The sequence below is a fragment of the Peromyscus californicus genome, unplaced genomic scaffold (assembly GCF_007827085.1).
Source record: "Peromyscus californicus insignis strain IS unplaced genomic scaffold, ASM782708v3 Scaffold_22__1_contigs__length_63687245, whole genome shotgun sequence".
Lineage (NCBI taxonomy): Eukaryota > Metazoa > Chordata > Mammalia > Rodentia > Cricetidae > Peromyscus > Peromyscus californicus.
In genome coordinates, this window is record NW_026294525.1 from 4792894 (window position 1) to 4809996 (window position 17103).

The following is a 17103-nucleotide window of genomic DNA, read 5'->3' on the forward strand; positions in this document are numbered from 1 at the left end:
AGAAAGTGCAAGATTTGTATGATTAAAAATTTTAAGACCTTGAAGAAATTGAAGAAGACCTCAGAAGATGGAAAGATCTCCCATGCTTAAGGGTCAGTAGGATTAATATAGTGAAAATGGCCAGTCTACCTAAAGTAATCTACAGATTCGATGCAACCCCCATCGAAATTCCAGCACAACTCTTCACAGAACTTGAAAGCATAATTTTCAGATTCCTGTTGAGACACAAAAAAAACCCTGTTAGCCTAAATAATCCTGAATAATAGAAGAACTGCTGGAATTATTACCATCCCAGATTTCAAGTTTTACTACAGACCTATAATAATGGAAACAACTTTCTAGTGGCATAAAAACAGAGTTATGGATTAATGGAATAGAATTGAGAACCCATATGCAGACCCACAGCCTCCCAACGGCCACCTGATCGTTGTTAAAGAGAAACACTAACCACACTGGAGAAAAGCCGCATCTTCTACAAACTGCACTGGTCAAACCAGATAGCTGCATGTAGAAGAATAAAAGACATTCTTATCTTTCACCCTGCGCAAAGCTAAACTCCACTTGAGCAATCACCTGAATCTGAAGAAGTGAAGTAGGCTTCCTAAACTCACCATTAAAGTGTCTTCCTTTTCTCTGGCCCCCATGGACTTGCTCTGTAGCTTCAGGCTAGTCTGGAACTCGAGGTATAATGGGATCTGACCTAGCTTGTGTTGCTCCTGCCTCAGCCCCCTATGTGCTGGGGTTAGAGGTATGCCTCACCACTCAGGACAACACAAACTTCAAAACAAAAATGACCTTTCAGTTGCAGAATCGTAACAAAGTAACTGAAGCAGGCAGCTGAGATGTTAGTTGATCGCAGACGCTGAGGGTTAAATAAGGTGGGTCTAATCACGGAACTCTGAACTTGGGAAGCTAGCTTCGCTTTACATTTTCATAATTGGGCCAGTAGAGATGACTGGATTTCTAAAATCAACGCTAAGGAGAAGTGTAATTTGTGAGTGGAATTCGGTCCTGCTAACCAAATTTAAAGTCCGTGTACTTGCCAGAGAGACAAAGAAAACAAAGTTAAGCAGAAGATAGGAGCCAACAAAAACTAAGATAAAACATTCCGAATGGCTGTGGGATCATTATGTACAGCCTCAACACCGTAAAGCTACCAGGGCAGTAGAACCAGCTGTTATGACGAGAAACAACCTACACTTGCTGAGTATAAAAAGCAAAACAGAACCGTTTTATTCTTCGGCAAAGAACAGAGACCTGGTGCCACAGCCCAGCAGAGCGTCACTCAAGGAGGAAATGACCGGCTTGGGAAAAGACTTCTTCTTCAGAAGGCAGAGTCTGCAGCTATGGTGAGGCTGCATTCGAGTTTACGCCCTTGGTGTTTTATACATTGCAGTTTATAAGCGGAGCAGTCCCTTAACAGAGAGACGGTAGCATTTCCAGTTGTTGACCCCAGAAGCAACGTGAGGAGCAGCAGCATTTGCTAAGTCCCAGAGGAATGTGTTGCCTTGTGAAGCCTGCGAAGATCATTCCCCTCTTGAGAGAACACGTACTTAGAGCCCTGACTCAGGTTCCTAAGCTGTGACCTTGGTACAAAGAGCAGCCCAGGCGCTTCCACCCAGGGGGGTAGCCTCTGGTAAAGAGATAGACTTTGCCTTGAGTTATTTATTTATTTATTTACTCATTGTTAAATTTTATTCTAAAACGGTGAAGGATTCAACTCATAGAATGTTGTTTGTTGGGTACAAATCGGAGCGGAATGGAAAAGCAGGGAAGCCCAGTGTTTATGTTAGTACATAAAGCTGCAACCTGAAAGTGTTGGAGTTTTTATATTTAGCACTGATAGTTTACTCTCATTGGGATGTTTTTCATTCAACTGTAGAAAAAATTCTAACCAGCATTAAAAAGTGCCTTGCCTTCCCTGTTCGAAATTCCCAGGAACCTGGCACCTTATTTCCAGTAGACCACCTCTGTCTGAATTTGCTTCCTAGCACTGCCATCTAGTGGACAATAGCACAAAGACCTGGGTTTTTGTCCCTTGGTGTTTTTTTTAAATTTTCACCCCCTCCTATTTAATTAAAAATTATCTTTAAAGTTGAGCTGTTTGAGAGTAAAACCAAAAATGTCAACATTAAGATGAAATTTTATGAATGAAGTGATCTTTGAATTATGTGTTCCAGAAAATGTCTGGAGTGTGCGTTTGCCACTGAAACAGAATCTGGGTGGTTGATATCAACAGGGCAGATTTCCCTACCTCATTTAAATGGTCTTATGCTTTTCTAAATTGCATTAGTTTATAATTATTACATTAACTATATTTGTCTACTCCCTTGTACATTTCCACTAAATTTATTTCTCCAAATTTGATATATATTTATAATTTTCATGTTTTTCTCCCTTCATTGAACCCAGCTTATTGGTACCAATCTTGTCCAACTTAGATTACTTATCTATATTTATATCTATATCTGCTTTTATCTCACAAATTTTGGCAGGTTCAGGGTGGTGTTCTCACTGAGGAGCTAGCTCTCTGCTCACCCCTCTTACTCCCAGGCATATCTCCATGCTGGTGGCAGTGAGTCCAGTCTCCCTGGAAAACATGGAGGAGGAGGTGGAGGCTTAGAGTTGGGCCTTTCCTTGTGTTTAGACTTCTAACCTCTGAAGCATTCTTGTGCTAATAAAAGTTGTTTGTACAAAATTAGTGTAGGGATTAATTTAGTGTAGGGATTAATTTTGGAGAGTTCAACACTAGATATTACAGAAAATTCGATATTAATATATGTAAGGAGTATTAATAGTATGTGAAATATTGTCTGATGGTATTCATCTATGAAAAAGCTGAACATAGTATTTTACTATCTTTATCCCCCACTACCCCCCCAAGAGAGGATTTCTCTGTGTTCCTGGCTGTCCTGGAACTCATTGTGTAGTAGACCAGGCTGGTCTCACAGAGATCTGCCTGCCTCTGCCTCCCTGAGAGCTGGGATTAAAGGCATTTCCTACCACTGCCCAGCCTGTGGAAGTTCTTTATTGACATTTTTTTTTTGTTTGTAGTAGCATCTCCCTATTCTTTCATTCACTTTTTAAAAATCATGAAGATTGTACTGTCCCAAAACAGGTTATTCCATCCATGATTGACCCGTAATCAGAAACTTTTGAGTAGGTGGTATGTGTTGAGTTAAAAAGAAGGATGGAGAGCCGGTGAGGTGGCTCAGAGGGTAAGAACCTTTGCAGCAAGCCTCAAGTCCTGAGTTCAATGTCCAAGACCCACATACAGGTGGAAGGGAAAACTCTCTCCCGTGAGTTGTCCAGTGTCCTCCATATGCAACTATGGTACATGCCTCAACAGTCACACGCAGGATAAATAAAGAAATGAAAGACAAATTAAGAAGAAGGTGGTGGCACACACCTTTAATCCCAGCACTCGGGAGGCAGAGGCAGGTGAATCTCTGTGAGTTTGAGGCCAGCCTGGGCTACAGAGTGAGTTCCAGGAAAGGCGCAAAGCTACACAGAGAAACCCTGTCTTGAAAAACAAAACAAACAAACAAACAAAAAAAAAACAAAAAAAAAAAGAAGAGAAGAAAGAACAGGGGCCCCTCATACAGAGGAGAGAAGTCAGCCATAGGGACGGCTTCTAGGCTTCTGTCCTGAGCCCTGGGCTTTCACATATTGCAATATTATCATGATTTTAACAGTGGTTTTTATTAGGAACATTTCTGTCTTGTGAGTTTATGAAATCACAAACTTGTTAGCAAAGCCAGCATAACCCCCACTGTAAAGGATTAGTCTTTCATAATTACCCCCAAGGAATTTTCAAATTCTAGCAGATAAACAAGCATTCTGTACCCTTCTCTTTGCAGCAAGCCTCATCTAGGGATGGTTTTCTGTGGACACAGCTTACCTGAATCTTTTATACTGTTCGCCCACTCTCTGCATGGGATTGCCTGGGAGTGTGGGAACATGTGAGGTCTGTGAGTTCAGGACTTTGCCTCCAAGGCATAATTAAGTGTGTGGTTCGGTAGCTAATTGCCAAGCCTCTCAAAAACCGTACATTGTATATCTCCTGAGCTAACGACTACAGCCTGAAACAAAGTAGAAAATGCAAAGCTTCCTTCCAGAGCTTGCTCTAGACCATCCTTTCTGTGGTCCACAGCCCTTTCTTTGTCTCATCATGAAGTTACACCCAAGTTCCTCCCCTGCTGCTGTCGTGGATGCGGAAAGGACAGGTGCTTGGAACCTGGCTCCTGACCTAGCTGCTGTCTATTCTGTTTTATCTTCCTGCTAAATATACTGTGTTCTTAATTGTTTTTCTCTTGGAATCATCTCTTCCTCCATCATTCTCTGCTCTTCTGTCTGAAGAGAGCGTGACAACTGGCACATCAATGACCTCCAGAGCCGATGGTGGCCTCCCTCCCACAAGGCCATGTGTCCCAGCATACAGTAGAATTATCCTAAGTTTAAACACAGTGCCACCTCAGGGGTGAGCTACATCCCTGGGGATTCTTGGCCAGGGAGGACCCTAAGTCTCCCCAAACAAGACAGTTGGTTGCCACTGTTACTGGTTCCCCACCAGCAGTACATGCGGTGACAGATGAATCAAGCAGGCCCTGAGCTGGAAGCTTCCTCCCTGCTGACTGACCCTCCCCAGGCGGGGTCTCTGGCCATGGTGAGGAAGCTGCCGCCGCCGCCGCTTTGCTCCCTGGACTTGAGGTACCCAGCCAACAGCCTTCTACAGGTTGACCTTTAGGCCCACAGTCAGGGTTCCCTTCTTCTTTGGCCAGAGAAGCTTCTTTGTGGTGAACAGGGACTCAGAGCTGGTTAAAGTGGGGTGAATACCAGCCCTGGGAAGATCCAGGGCTGCATATAATTAACACATGCTAGCAGTTTTTAAAGTCAGTAGCACTGATTTCTAGCCCTTTAAAAAAAATAAATAAATAGGGTGCGCCGTCATTTATCATCTAATCTGTTTTCATCTCTAAGTGTGCTCTTGTACTTAGGCATGTGGGATTCACCCTTTCAACAGAACTATGGAATTTCTCTTCCACATGCACTTCATTCAGTAACAGATACCTCTGGAGCTCGGGCCTGTTTCTCTGGGCTTGGGAACACCAGATTTGAATGAAGCTTCGGGCTTTATTCTAAAGCTGCCGGAGTTGAGGAAGCTCAGCTCTGGCCCTCCCTCTCCATCTCTCCCCTCCCCTCCCTCCCCTCTCTTCCCTCCCTCCCTCCCTCCCTCCCTCCCTCCCCCCTCTCTTCTTTTCTTCCCTCCTTCCCTTTTGGCTTAACCAAGAAGCTTAAGCTTGAAGGATTCCCTCTCCAGGAGGGTTCTCTGATAGTGGAAAGTGGAGAGCATGGAAAGCAGGCATCAGCGGCCAAGTTAAAAATGGATCTCGGTCTCGGGTTAGTGCTGCCTCCGTGAGTGCGGGGCTGACCACAACTCAGTAGGTTACATGGGTCAGCTGGCATGGGCTGCTTTATCTATAAGGTGAAAGTAAGGCATAAATAGAATTTCCCAGAACCTCCTGAATAGTTCAGAATGGGTGGATAATCATGATACAACTTTGCTAATTAGAAAATAATTTCAACATTTTATTAAGTGGAAAGTAATTTAAAATATGGCTAGATTTTGTCAAAATGATTGATCCTAATATTTTTGGGAGTGGATTAAAAAAAAAATCAGAAATCTTTGCCCAGAGTCACTCAATGAGAGGCAATCACTAAGACTAGCCATGGCTTTGCAGTGTGGAAGGCGCCTTCTCAATTCATGGTACCCCAAAATGTGCAGTTCCAGCTCAAGCAGTTTGAGTGCCAGGGTCTTAAAGCAGTGGTCTGAGACATTGCACTCAGCCCTGGGCTTGGCATTGGTTGGTTGGCATGACAGAGTCTAGGGTCCAGTTGCAAGATGCCATCTGTTTTTCCTACCATGTCTCATTCCAAAGAGGAGGCTAGCTTGAGAGTTTCTGTGCCTGTATGTTTGTGAATTCTGATTTAAAACGTGCATTCTGTGTGAAGCAGGAACAGGAGACTTTACTTTAGGCTCCCTGTCTGCTCCCCGTGAAGTCTTGCATCATCCCGTGTTTTTTCCTGTGATTGGCTCCCAGACTTACTGGGCCTAATTAGGTAATGTTCTACCATTGCTCTTGAGTCTTGTGGATATTGGACAAAGGCAGAGGAGATCATCTAAAATGTTGACTTTTCTTCTTCCTAGAGTCTGTGTGTGTTCACACCTCCCGGAATAAAGGAAGGTCAACCCCGGCTTATCCCTGCAGGACCCATCACCCAGGGCACCACCATCTCTGCTTATGTGGCCAAGTCTAGGAAAACGCTGCTTGTGGAGGACATCCTTGGGGTAGGGCGCTTTGACCCTCATGGTCTGATGATTTAATTAAGAAAGATGATATGTAATTTTGATCTTATCATTTAATTTGTCTTAAAATTAACTATAAAAGCATTAAAAGAAGATACAGATCAATAATGAATTTGCTTGTAGTTGAACTTATTATATTTAGAAAATTACACCTGTTGTGCTCCCTGTCAGACAGAGCCCTTATTTCAACACATGCCACCACGGGTAAACAGAAAAAGAAGTCTATACCCACGCGAAATGGACAGTGCCTGCTTGGTAATTCCCATTAACACTGCTGCGGGACTGATTGCCCCATCTGAAGGGTGTCCTGCAGTGGCCAGAGGCCGGTTCTCAGGAGTCTAAGGATGGCCATTCTGTTGAGGTGGGCCTGTAGGCTTCTGGGTAATAAGCCAGAAGTCAGCTGGCCATGAGTTAGCTGTGGCTGCTCTCCAGCCACCAACCTCGGCTTTGCCGGCGGCGTCTCTCACTCCCCACCTGTGAGGCCAGCATGGCGGAGTCTGAGGATGACTGGTCAGAGGAGGAATGAGAGCCTTAAAACCACGGCTGACACCTCATTCCCTGCCTTCCCATTAGCCAGAACAGCAATCACGTGAGCAGGCCTGAGCCCAACCTGAGCCTCCTCGGTGCCAGAGGGTGCCAGCGAAGATGCGGCAGCCAAGAGAGATGACAGACAGATCCTTGGTGCAGTCTCTCAAGTGTGTGCAGGCACGATGTCTGATGACTGTCACCGCAGGGGGCGTGGGCTCCACAGGTGACAGATACAAGCAGTAACACAGGCGGGGGGAGTTTGTTCTGTGAAACTGCTGAACTGCAGACGTGGAACCTGGCTTCCAATTTTTTATTTCTGCCCATGATTTAATCTAGAACACATTAACTGTTGCTTTATTGAATTGAAAAGAAAGAGAGGGTCTAAAGTGGGGTGGGGAAAAGAAGCAAAGAGTAGGTGCTCTGTGGATTCCCATTTGGAAATGTTCCGTCCCGAATGCAGGCTTTCCAAGGCTAAAAGCCACATGAACATTTTCGTGTTGCTCTTGATTCAGGGAGGGTTTCCTGTGTCCTGTTAGCTTCCGGCAGATGGTAGAAACTGAGTGCATAGGATTGCCAGCTTGATAGTAATCCTTCCCATTTCATTGTCCTGGCTTGCAGAAATTTTAGCTAAGACAGAAAATGATTAAAGTCGAGTCCATTTTCATTGTAATGATAATTGGTAAGGATGGCTTGAATGCGTAATTTGGGCTCCTGAAGTTCAACTCAGCTGCAGTAGTTAGCATGACCTTAAAAACAGAAGAGAAGGCGGGTTTGTGTACACCTCTCTTCACGGTGTTTGCCGCCTGTGCTGCGTACACCTGCGAAGCCTGGGGTGGTTCTGGCAGAGAAGGCGAGGGAACGGGTGCCAGACTGGCAGGTAACCTTTCTTACTATCACGCGGAACCGACATCCGTTGTTCACTCGTAAGGTGTGTACGCACAAAGCTAAGATGCCGAAGTTCGAGTCTTCCCTTGTTTGATTTTTTTCAGGATGAGCGATTTCCGAGAGGCACTGGCCTGGAATCAGGAACTCGAATCCAGTCTGTTCTCTGCTTGCCCATCGTCACTGCCATTGGAGACTTGATTGGCATTCTTGAGCTGTACAGGCACTGGGGCAAAGAAGCCTTCTGTCTCAGTCATCAGGAGGTGAGGCTCAAACGCTGCTCGCTGGGGGCTGGAGAGATGGCCCAGGGCTTAAGAGCACTTGTTGTTCTTGCAGAGGACCCAAGTTCAATTCCCACCACCCACACGATAGCTCACAGCCATCTGTAACTCCGGTGCCAGGGGCTCTGACACCCACCCTCTTCTGGCAGGCACACATGTGATACGTGGACAAAACCCCCGTACATATGAGTTAAAATAAGTATTTAAAAAAATGTCTTTTAAAAATGCATTTTTAAAAATGTTACAAAAAAACCCATGCCTTTTGGCATCCTGCCCTTGTTGGCACCCACCAGCGTTAAGAGAATACATGAATGAATAGTGAAGTCACTATTTGCCTGACCATATTTGGCTGTGAAGAGTAGTGTGTTCTTAAAAACCTGTTTTCTTGAGTAGCTGTTATTAGAGGAGACTGGCTAAATTAGAAATACACTTTTTTTTTTCCTATATAAAAATACATTAACAAAAAAATGTGCTTTGGTGCATATGAAGCCAAGTGCAGGATGGCATCCTGGTTGTCTTGTGTCTTTCTAAAAGCGCCTCTTCCCCAGCTGTGTGCACGCTCCACGCTCTAGTTGGAGTTGACTCTCCAGCTCCCGCCAAGCCCCGGCAGTCCGACAGCCCACTTATAAAATAAACACACAGACGCTTATATTATTTAAACTGTTTGGCCTAATGGCTCAGGCTTCTCATTAACTGTTCTTGTATCTTAAATTAACCCATTTCTATAATCTATACCTTGCCACGTGGCTCGTGGCTTACCAGCATCTTCACATGCTGCTTGTCATGGTGGTGGCTGGCAGGTCTCTCTGCCTCAGCCTTCCACTTCCCCCAGTTCTCTTCTCTTTGTCCCGCCGATACTTCCTGCCTGGCTACTGGCCAATCAGTGTTTTATTTACTAACCAATCAGAGCAACACATTTGCCATACAGACCATCCCACAGCAACTCATTCACACTGAACACACGGTATCACCACTGTGGGCCTCTCCCATGGTGGATGGACTGCTGTGGTCTGGTTCCGCCCGCTTCCTGAATGACCTCCCCCTTGTTTCCTGGGCTGTCCCCCACTCCTTCCATACCTCGTCTCCCCGCACCCCATGAAGAAGCCTTGCCTTCCGGTGGCATGGAGTGCAGGCCCTGTCACCTCATGCCACCTGCCCCAGGTGTGTCCTGAACCTGTGTCCCTCCTTCTGTCCTGCTGTGTGGTCCCTCCTTCTGTCCTGTGTGGTCCCATGGAACCCACCACTGTTCTTCCAACTACACAGGACACTTGCGTCCCGTCCAGCCTGATCTTACTTCCTCCTTTGTCTCCAGCCCCGAGAGCTAGCACCTAGTGCCCAGGAAGGACTTGCCAAGTGGAAAACAATAACAGAACTAGACTATGGGCTGAGGTGTGTTGGGGGGGCTCTGTGGACAGTGTGAGGATCTGAGTGGGTTCCCCGGCACCCCTTTAAAAAGCCAGGTGTGGCAATGTGTGTGTCCGTGGTCAGTCCTGGAGAGCAGAGGCAGGAGGGTCCCTGGGACTCCGTCCTGCTAGTACAGCCTAATTGCTGCACTCTAGGGCAGTGAGATCTTGCCTCAAAGGAGGTAGACGTTTCTGGGATTTTTCTCTGGTCTTCACGCATGTGTGTACATCTGCACACACACGACACACATGGGAATAAAAAGTAAAAAACATGATTGGAATATAAGCTTCAGTCTTTGAATGCACAGAGTATACACAATGGTATCTTTCCCTCTTAGGGATCCCACACCAGCTTAAAGAGGCAATTAGCGGCATTTCAATCACATTTTTGTCAACCTGAAAAATGCTACTTCATGTTAAAACAAAATAACTTAGACCAGTGAGACGGCCCCACAGGTAAAATGGCTTGCTGTGCGAACCTGACGCCCTGAGATCAAGTTTGTCTGACATACGCAAATGTGTGTTTTGTAGGTTGCCACGGCCAATCTTGCTTGGGCTTCCGTAGCAATACACCAGGTGCAGGTAAGTCTGGGCGCTCTCGCCGGGACAATGCAGCAGTAGTGGGGGCCAGAGTCGAGGCCAGCACGTGAGCTCAGGTCTTGGTTTGGGATGTAATGTTTTATATCTGAACAATTCATCTACGCAGTCCCTTATAATTCATTTGTAAACCGTCTCAAATCTCTTGGTGCAAGTACACACGCGTCGGTTTTTTTGCATGGTGAGAAGAAAAGTGTAATTGCAGGTTGATGGCATGAGTAGCAGGGTCTCCTCGGGCCACCAAGTGTGTTGGGTACATGCCAGGTGACAGATCTGGAAGTGGACGTAGGTGTGTAACTCCTTCAGGGTGGAGAGTGTGTCTGTGAACCTCTCTCAGCTCTCTGCCTCAGCTAGGGAGTGTCTGTCTCAGGTGGCGGAGCTGCACAGCGACCACGTGAGATCGTAGACACAGGGAACCGTGTTTAGCATGGGGCACTTTTCAAGAAGTAGGGCTGACAGCGACTGTGTTCACAGCACTCTGGGTTTTGTTCCTAAGCCGGCAGAGCTCCCGGGTGACTAATCACTCTTGTACGTGTGGCAGGTGTGCAGAGGTCTCGCCAAACAGACGGAACTGAACGACTTCCTGCTGGACGTTTCAAAGTAAGTGTTCACCTGGGCTGCTTCTCCTGGCCTCGGGGATAGTGGTGAAAGGTGCAGCTCTCTACAGTGGCACGTCTCCATCCGCTGCATGGGCATGCAGACATTCTGGGAAGAGACATTCGTCACTTTGTGGGTTACAGAATGGAGTCTTTTGTCCATGGTCAGCTTGTATGTTAGAAATGACAGATGTATGTGTGAGGCTCTTAACCTGACATTTGTTTTTGTAAGTAGAAGATGCTGCCACCGATCTCTTTAGCTTTTCCAAGATGTGTGCTCTGACATTTTCTAACAATGTCACTTTACACAATGCTATTAATAATGCCATTGCATTTCTATGTGCAGTGTCTCAGTTGTGATTTTGAAAAAAACACCCCGTTTCTCTGAAGCTTGACCTAGATCTCCTCCCCGGGTTGGTAATGAAACTGTTACAGATATCTATGAAATTCCAGGTTTGTGTTGGCTTTGCCTGCTACAGGGGGGACCCTCTGTCAACACAACCCACCTCATTAATAACAAAGCCTTGAAGCTCAGGATACGGTCACCTGGGTCATGTCCTCCTACCAGTTCAGTAAATTGGGGAGGCACCTACTTGTCCCTGGCTTCTGCGGGCACTGTGACAGGCACTGGCTTCTCCTGTCCCTGTTGGTGCTTCCTAATTCCTTACCAGAACAAGCTGGAACCCTGATGAATGCTCAGGCTGGAGCTGCCGGCTCACTCTGCGGCTGCTCTCTGGAATCTGAAATTAGAGACATGTCACTCTATAGTGATTGCTCAGTCAACTCTATTTTCAAACAGTTAAGCCCTGTCAGACGTGATGGGGACCGTGATGATGTTAGCTTCAGAGCACACAGAAAGGGACGCTGGGCTTCTCTGTGGTAAACACATTTGCGTAATTGGAAGTGTTCCAGAGTCAGCTAAATGCCCGCGTGACACTTTATGACTTCCTGCTTCCTGCCTTCTGCTCACTTGGGAAGCACACTTATCCCATGCTAGCTTCTCCTCTGCATGAGCGCGCAGTGCAGTGAAGTCCGCTGTCTTGCGGCTCTCATGCTAAGGAGAGCTTCCTGTATCACTGTAGCATGGTATCACCATACACCACACACACCACGTCTATTTCAGAGCGTGGCTGAAATCCTCACAGAGCCAGCAAAACTCACAGTGAGTAGTTTTTGATATGCTCTGTGATGGCCAGCCATTGACTCACCTTTGGAGGTTACATCCTAGTAGATGTCGCATGGTCTCTACAACACACTCCTGCCATGGAACGTGTGTTTTACTTTAATTAAATAAAGTAATGAAAGGTCACTGGGTCCTGACCACTTGCATTATGGGGTTTCTTCTCAGGCCAATTCTTTTGATTTCTCAGTACCCTTTAACTTCTAACCTCTCCATTATTTTTTCAGTGATCATGTGTATTATAATTGTGTTGGTGGATATAATAAACTTGAAGAGTGTTTACTTGAGACCATTCATGAGAATGGTGACCTGAATCCAGCCCTACCTAGTTTTCATTCCAGCCTCTCTCCCACCTCTCAATTGAGCAATGATGTCATTACCGGATAACTCCACTGAGATTAGTCTGTACTAAGGCAATGATCAGGCTTCATTGAGTTTTTAAAAAATAATATTTATTGCTTCTGTAAGCAGACACAAATCAAATGACATGTATATTCATTTATTTAAATGTGGAACCCATTAAGTATGTTCAGAGTTTGACTTGCACCGTGATATCAAGTAGGTTCCTCACGGATTCATGTGTGTTTGTGTGTTTGTTTTTCCAGGACATATTTCGATAACATAGTTGCCATAGACTCTCTACTTGAACACATCATGGTAGGTGTTTCCGGTTTGGACTGTGACTTTCTTTAAACCCTTATGTTCTTGGTCTTCACTCATGGTGTGACACTGTGTGTGTGTTAGACGAACACGCTCTGTTAATTGTGGTGAGCTACGGCAGCACTACAAGATCCTCCGCCTTTCTTCACCTCTGTTGAAATCTTGGGGACAAAGCTGATTCGCACAGCTTTGTTTAAAGGTCTGCACTTGGGGAACGCTTGTCTTCACTTCCTAGTCTCCAAGGCGCTTTCTGTACAGTCACGTTGGGGAGCCCCCTACTTGAATTAAGTCTCAGCGTCCCTCTCCTGGAAGTGGGTGCTCTGAGAAACGTTCTCAGGTGATTCCAGTGGCTGCATGGTCTGTGTCCTGAGGTTCTTGTCTTAGCCCTTCCTCCACCCCTGACTCTCAATTCAGCCTCTTCAGCACTGGTCGTGCTCAGTGTTTTTCTCTGAGTTTTTCTAGATGTGTCCCCCCACCCCACCCCCACCCCCACCCCCACCCCCAGTGCCTGCTCGGTCGGTCCTCTGTTGACAGCACTTTCCACTCTTTCTTTTTGGTGGCGGACTCTTATGTCTGTGTTCGGTTCTTTCCCAGAAGCTGCTTCCTCATCGAGTTTTCCTCCACATCGCTCACCTTTTACCCACTTTGTGAGCGATGTTGTCCAGCTCCTGAGTCACACACATCCCTTCATTCACTTGCTTATTGGAGCCCTACATCTGATCATTGATCATTTTGGGAGGCAGATCCTAAACTATTTCCTTAGCGTTTCAGCCCCCCCCACACACACACACATTGTCCTCAGCCTGCACACTGGGGAGCTGGGGGCCTATGGAGCTGTTGTGGTGGCCGGTCTGCTCATTTTTGTGTTTCTTCATGCGTTCCCCACCCAACCCATCAGTTGGGATGGCTGTTCCTCCAGGCCTTACTTCCCCACTGTTTCCTGTTTATTTTACGTGAGTCTCCCTGGTGTCTTGTCTTCACTTGGGTGTATGTAACCACGACTGTTTAGGGGGAGGCTGACTGAAGTGACAGGAAGTGACCCTACCTTGACAGAGCACTGGGTGACAACACACAGTGAAGGAAGGACTCATGTGCTTTGGAGGCAGAGGCGTTGGGAGGCTGTGGGCAGAAATGTAGTCGATGGTGTTTCAGAGTGAAGGATATTCACAGTTACAGAGTAGAAAGAGAATGGGCTGGGGAAAGGAGGAGGGGGTGAAGGGCTGGGAAAGGAGGAGAGGGGGTGAAGGGCTGGGAAAGGGAGGAGAGGGGAAGGGCTGGGAAAGGAGGAGAGGGGAAGGGCTGGGAAAAGGAGGAGAGGGGGTGAAGGGCTGGGAAAGGGAGGAGAGGGTGAAGGGCTGGGAAAGGGAGGAGAGGGTGAAGGGCTGGGAAAGGGAGGAGAGGGGTGACTATGAATGAGAGAGGAAGTACGTAGGCAAGAGGATTAGAAGTCATAGGAAACATTAGGACGGGTAGGAGGGAGAAGACGTTTATAAAAGGCTACTTGGGCACAAGCTAGAAGATGACTGCAATCACCAAAATGTAAAAATGAGAACAAAAATTAAGAAATAAAAACGAGGGGCTGGTGAGGTGGCTCAGTAGTTAGGAGCACCTGCTGTGGTTCTCGGCACCCATGCCTGGTGGCCCACAACCACGGGGATCCAACGTGCTTCTGGCCTCAGTGGTTGCCCACATACCTCTGCACGTACAAACACACACAGATTCTAACAGAGGAAGTAAGTGAGATAGGAGCAATCCGGTCTGTATTTCTTCTCAGTTGGGATAACCGCAGTGGCACACCTGCCTTGGTGGTTCGGGGAGCTAGCTCTGTAGGTGGAGAGAGGGCTGTAGGTGTCAATAATTCAAACAAGTGGAAACACACTGGCCGGTCTTGGAACCCTCCCAAGAGCAGCGTCTGTTTTGGACTCAGCCTGTGTGTGCTGTGCAATGCTTTTCCAGCTGAGACCCCTGCCTGCCAGTGTTCTGGAACCCTGCTCGCCACAGGTCCTTTCTCACCTTTGGAGCCTCAGGTAGAGAAAGCTGGGAGGCAAGGCGGGGCTAGAAACTCTGGTGCTCCTGAGCTCGGAATGCCGGCTCCTTGTGCAGGCGCCGCCAGTGCCTGCGTTACATATTCATTGTTTAGTCAGGGTCTCACTGTGTAGCCCTGGCTGCCCCAGAAATCAGAACTCTGTTTGCTTCTGCCTTCAGAAGGCTGGGATCAAAGGCATGGGCCTCCATGCCTGGAGTATTTCACATTCTTTCCTGTCACTGTTCATAGATGTCAACCAGGCTGAGTGGGCAGCGCTGGCCATAGTGCTGACCGAGACAGCCCAAGACACCAGGAGCATCCCGAGAAGCTCCTGGAAAGAGCTCAGAGAGCTTGGCCAGCAGCTGAAGGACTGTGCTCTAGTATTTCCACACCAGCATGAGCATGGGCACCCATGAACTGTTTGTTTCTGCCCTGTCTGCGGGGATCAGCACACAGACGAACTTACACATAACCTGCATTGTCCTTCATCATCTCTACCTGTCTACTCACAGTCCCGATTCCCTCCCCAGCCCAGAGTAGCCGAAATCGAAATGTGTAAATCTTAAACATGCTAAGGTTCGCTGTGCCCGGCTCCCGTTTCCCAGCGGTTTACCCTGGTTTCTCATTTGTCTCAGATATATGCAAAAAACCTAGTGAACGCCGACCGCTGCGCGCTCTTCCAGGTGGACCACAAGAATAAGGAGCTGTACTCGGACCTGTTTGACATTGGGGAGGAGAAGGAGGGGAAGCCGGTCTTCAAGAAGACCAAGGAGATCAGGTACAGCCGGAGTGGCCGCCGTCCCGGCTCTGACGCAGATGCGCAGGTCTCCTGCCGCCCACGTCTCTGTGCCGACTCACAGGTGTGCTGACAGCACTTGTCATACTGTGATATCATTCCCACCAGGACCCGCCTCCTGAAGGTAGTGCTTCTGGGAATGGCATTGCAGTGCCGGGGAAACCGCGCCTAGGAAGCGTTAGCGTCACTCCTGGAAATGCCGTCTTCCGGAGGCGGTCCTTTTGGAAATCATGTTGGAAAAACTTACTAGTGCTCCCAGGTAGGTAAAGGTCGCTCCAGCGGCAGCAGCCGGCAGCAGGGCAGGCTCCTGGGTCTAGGAGCAGGGTGAACTTAACTAACTTGGCCCCTGCTGCTTCCCAACCTGTGAGGACCCATGGCCCAGAGGAGAGGAAACTGATGGCTTGAACACCTCCTGGGCCTGGCCGGTTTGGCGGAATCAGCTACCCTCCTGCTGCATTTCGAAATGAAAGCCTTCTTGGTACCATAACTGGCAACTACTGTCGTTTAAATGGACAGATGGCCTTTACTTGTTGATGGAGTGCTGGTGGCTCAGCCTCCGTCACAGCCTGGAAGCCTGCAAGGAGCACTACCAGGAGGAGTAGTTGAGCATTGTGCACAAGTCAAGTCCCTTTCAACATTCGCCTCTTCTTCTTGCTTTGTGTCCACTTTAACTTTCCACACATCCCTGTACAATCCTCTAGGGAAACACCGTGTCCTCACCAATGAATGCTTTTCATTTGGCTGCGTCATCACGTTAGGGAACTAATACCACGGAACAAAATGAGGCCAGCCACAGGCGGTCGCCGCTCTGCCCCTGGCACTTCCAGCTGTTTCTAGGGTGATGGATCCTGTGTTACGTGGCCACCTAAGGCTGACGTAAAGAAAGGCGCTGTCAGAGTGCGTGGAGCCTCACATTTTGTTCATTTCTTGGTTTGGTTCTAGCTCCGGACTTGCCAGTCCGGTGACAGTCACCCAGTTAAACTGGTTTCTCTTGCCTTGAGTTTGGGGGTTGCTCACACTGCGGGTGCGGATCTGATTGTGGCAACAGTGGCTCCTGTGTACGAGCCCGGGAGGCAGGAGCGGAGGGAGCCAGGCTGTGGCTTTGTGGGGACTGGTTGATGCTGGCCTCCAGCACTGTGGGCTTCTGCTCACTGCGGGGGGCGGGGGGGGGGGAAGCCACCAAGAGCTGAAGGGAAGTTCCCCTTCGTAAGGCTCTCAGACTGAGTTAGACAAGTATATGTCATGAAGAGACTCTGGCATGACTTGTGGTGTCTAATTGGTTCTCCTGAAAGCATAGGGGACCGGGAAGGTGTACCTCATGTAGTGTTGGTCCTTTGGGGATATTATAATTCCATGTCGGGTCAGTACCCCTTTGAGGTTTTGAAAACTCTTAGTGTGAGTTGTAGGTGCATTTCTTAGTTAACCAAATTTTGAAATAGACACATGGATGATTATAATATAGTAAATGTGAGAAGTGTTATCAGCATGATGCTTTATTGCAAACATATAGATACAACCAGCTCGTGTTTGGATCCTGATTGTTTCTAAAATGAGCAAATTAGAGACAAATTTGTACCGTTTCTGCATGGTATGTGGGTTACAGACGACAGATACTCCATGTGTTGTGTTCAGGACGGTCTACGGAGCTGGGGCCGGGTTGTATGTGTGCAAGTTAGTGAACCCCACTGTGTGGGTAACCCACTAAGAAAACGCACACACTGTAATCGATGAGGTGATTTGCAGGTGTGGGGAGATTATTGTTGGCCAGTGCTTGAGACCAGCTGGAG

At 47.5% G+C, this 17103-nt stretch overlaps 1 protein-coding gene across 12 annotated transcripts in view; it reads left to right on the forward strand.

Annotated features, from left to right (window-relative positions):
• Pde10a (phosphodiesterase 10A) overlaps positions 1-17103 on the forward strand; it is a 437658-nt gene that overhangs the window by 378426 nt on the left and 42129 nt on the right. For all 12 annotated transcript variants that reach the window (XM_052750814.1, XM_052750815.1, XM_052750817.1 and 9 more), the window contains 6 exons: positions 6209-6349; positions 7885-8040; positions 9993-10043; positions 10600-10658; positions 12440-12491; positions 15156-15298. In XM_052750814.1, coding sequence (XP_052606774.1) covers positions 6209-6349; positions 7885-8040; positions 9993-10043; positions 10600-10658; positions 12440-12491; positions 15156-15298 — 602 coding nt within the window. The remainder of the gene's footprint in view (positions 1-6208; positions 6350-7884; positions 8041-9992; positions 10044-10599; positions 10659-12439; positions 12492-15155; positions 15299-17103) is intronic.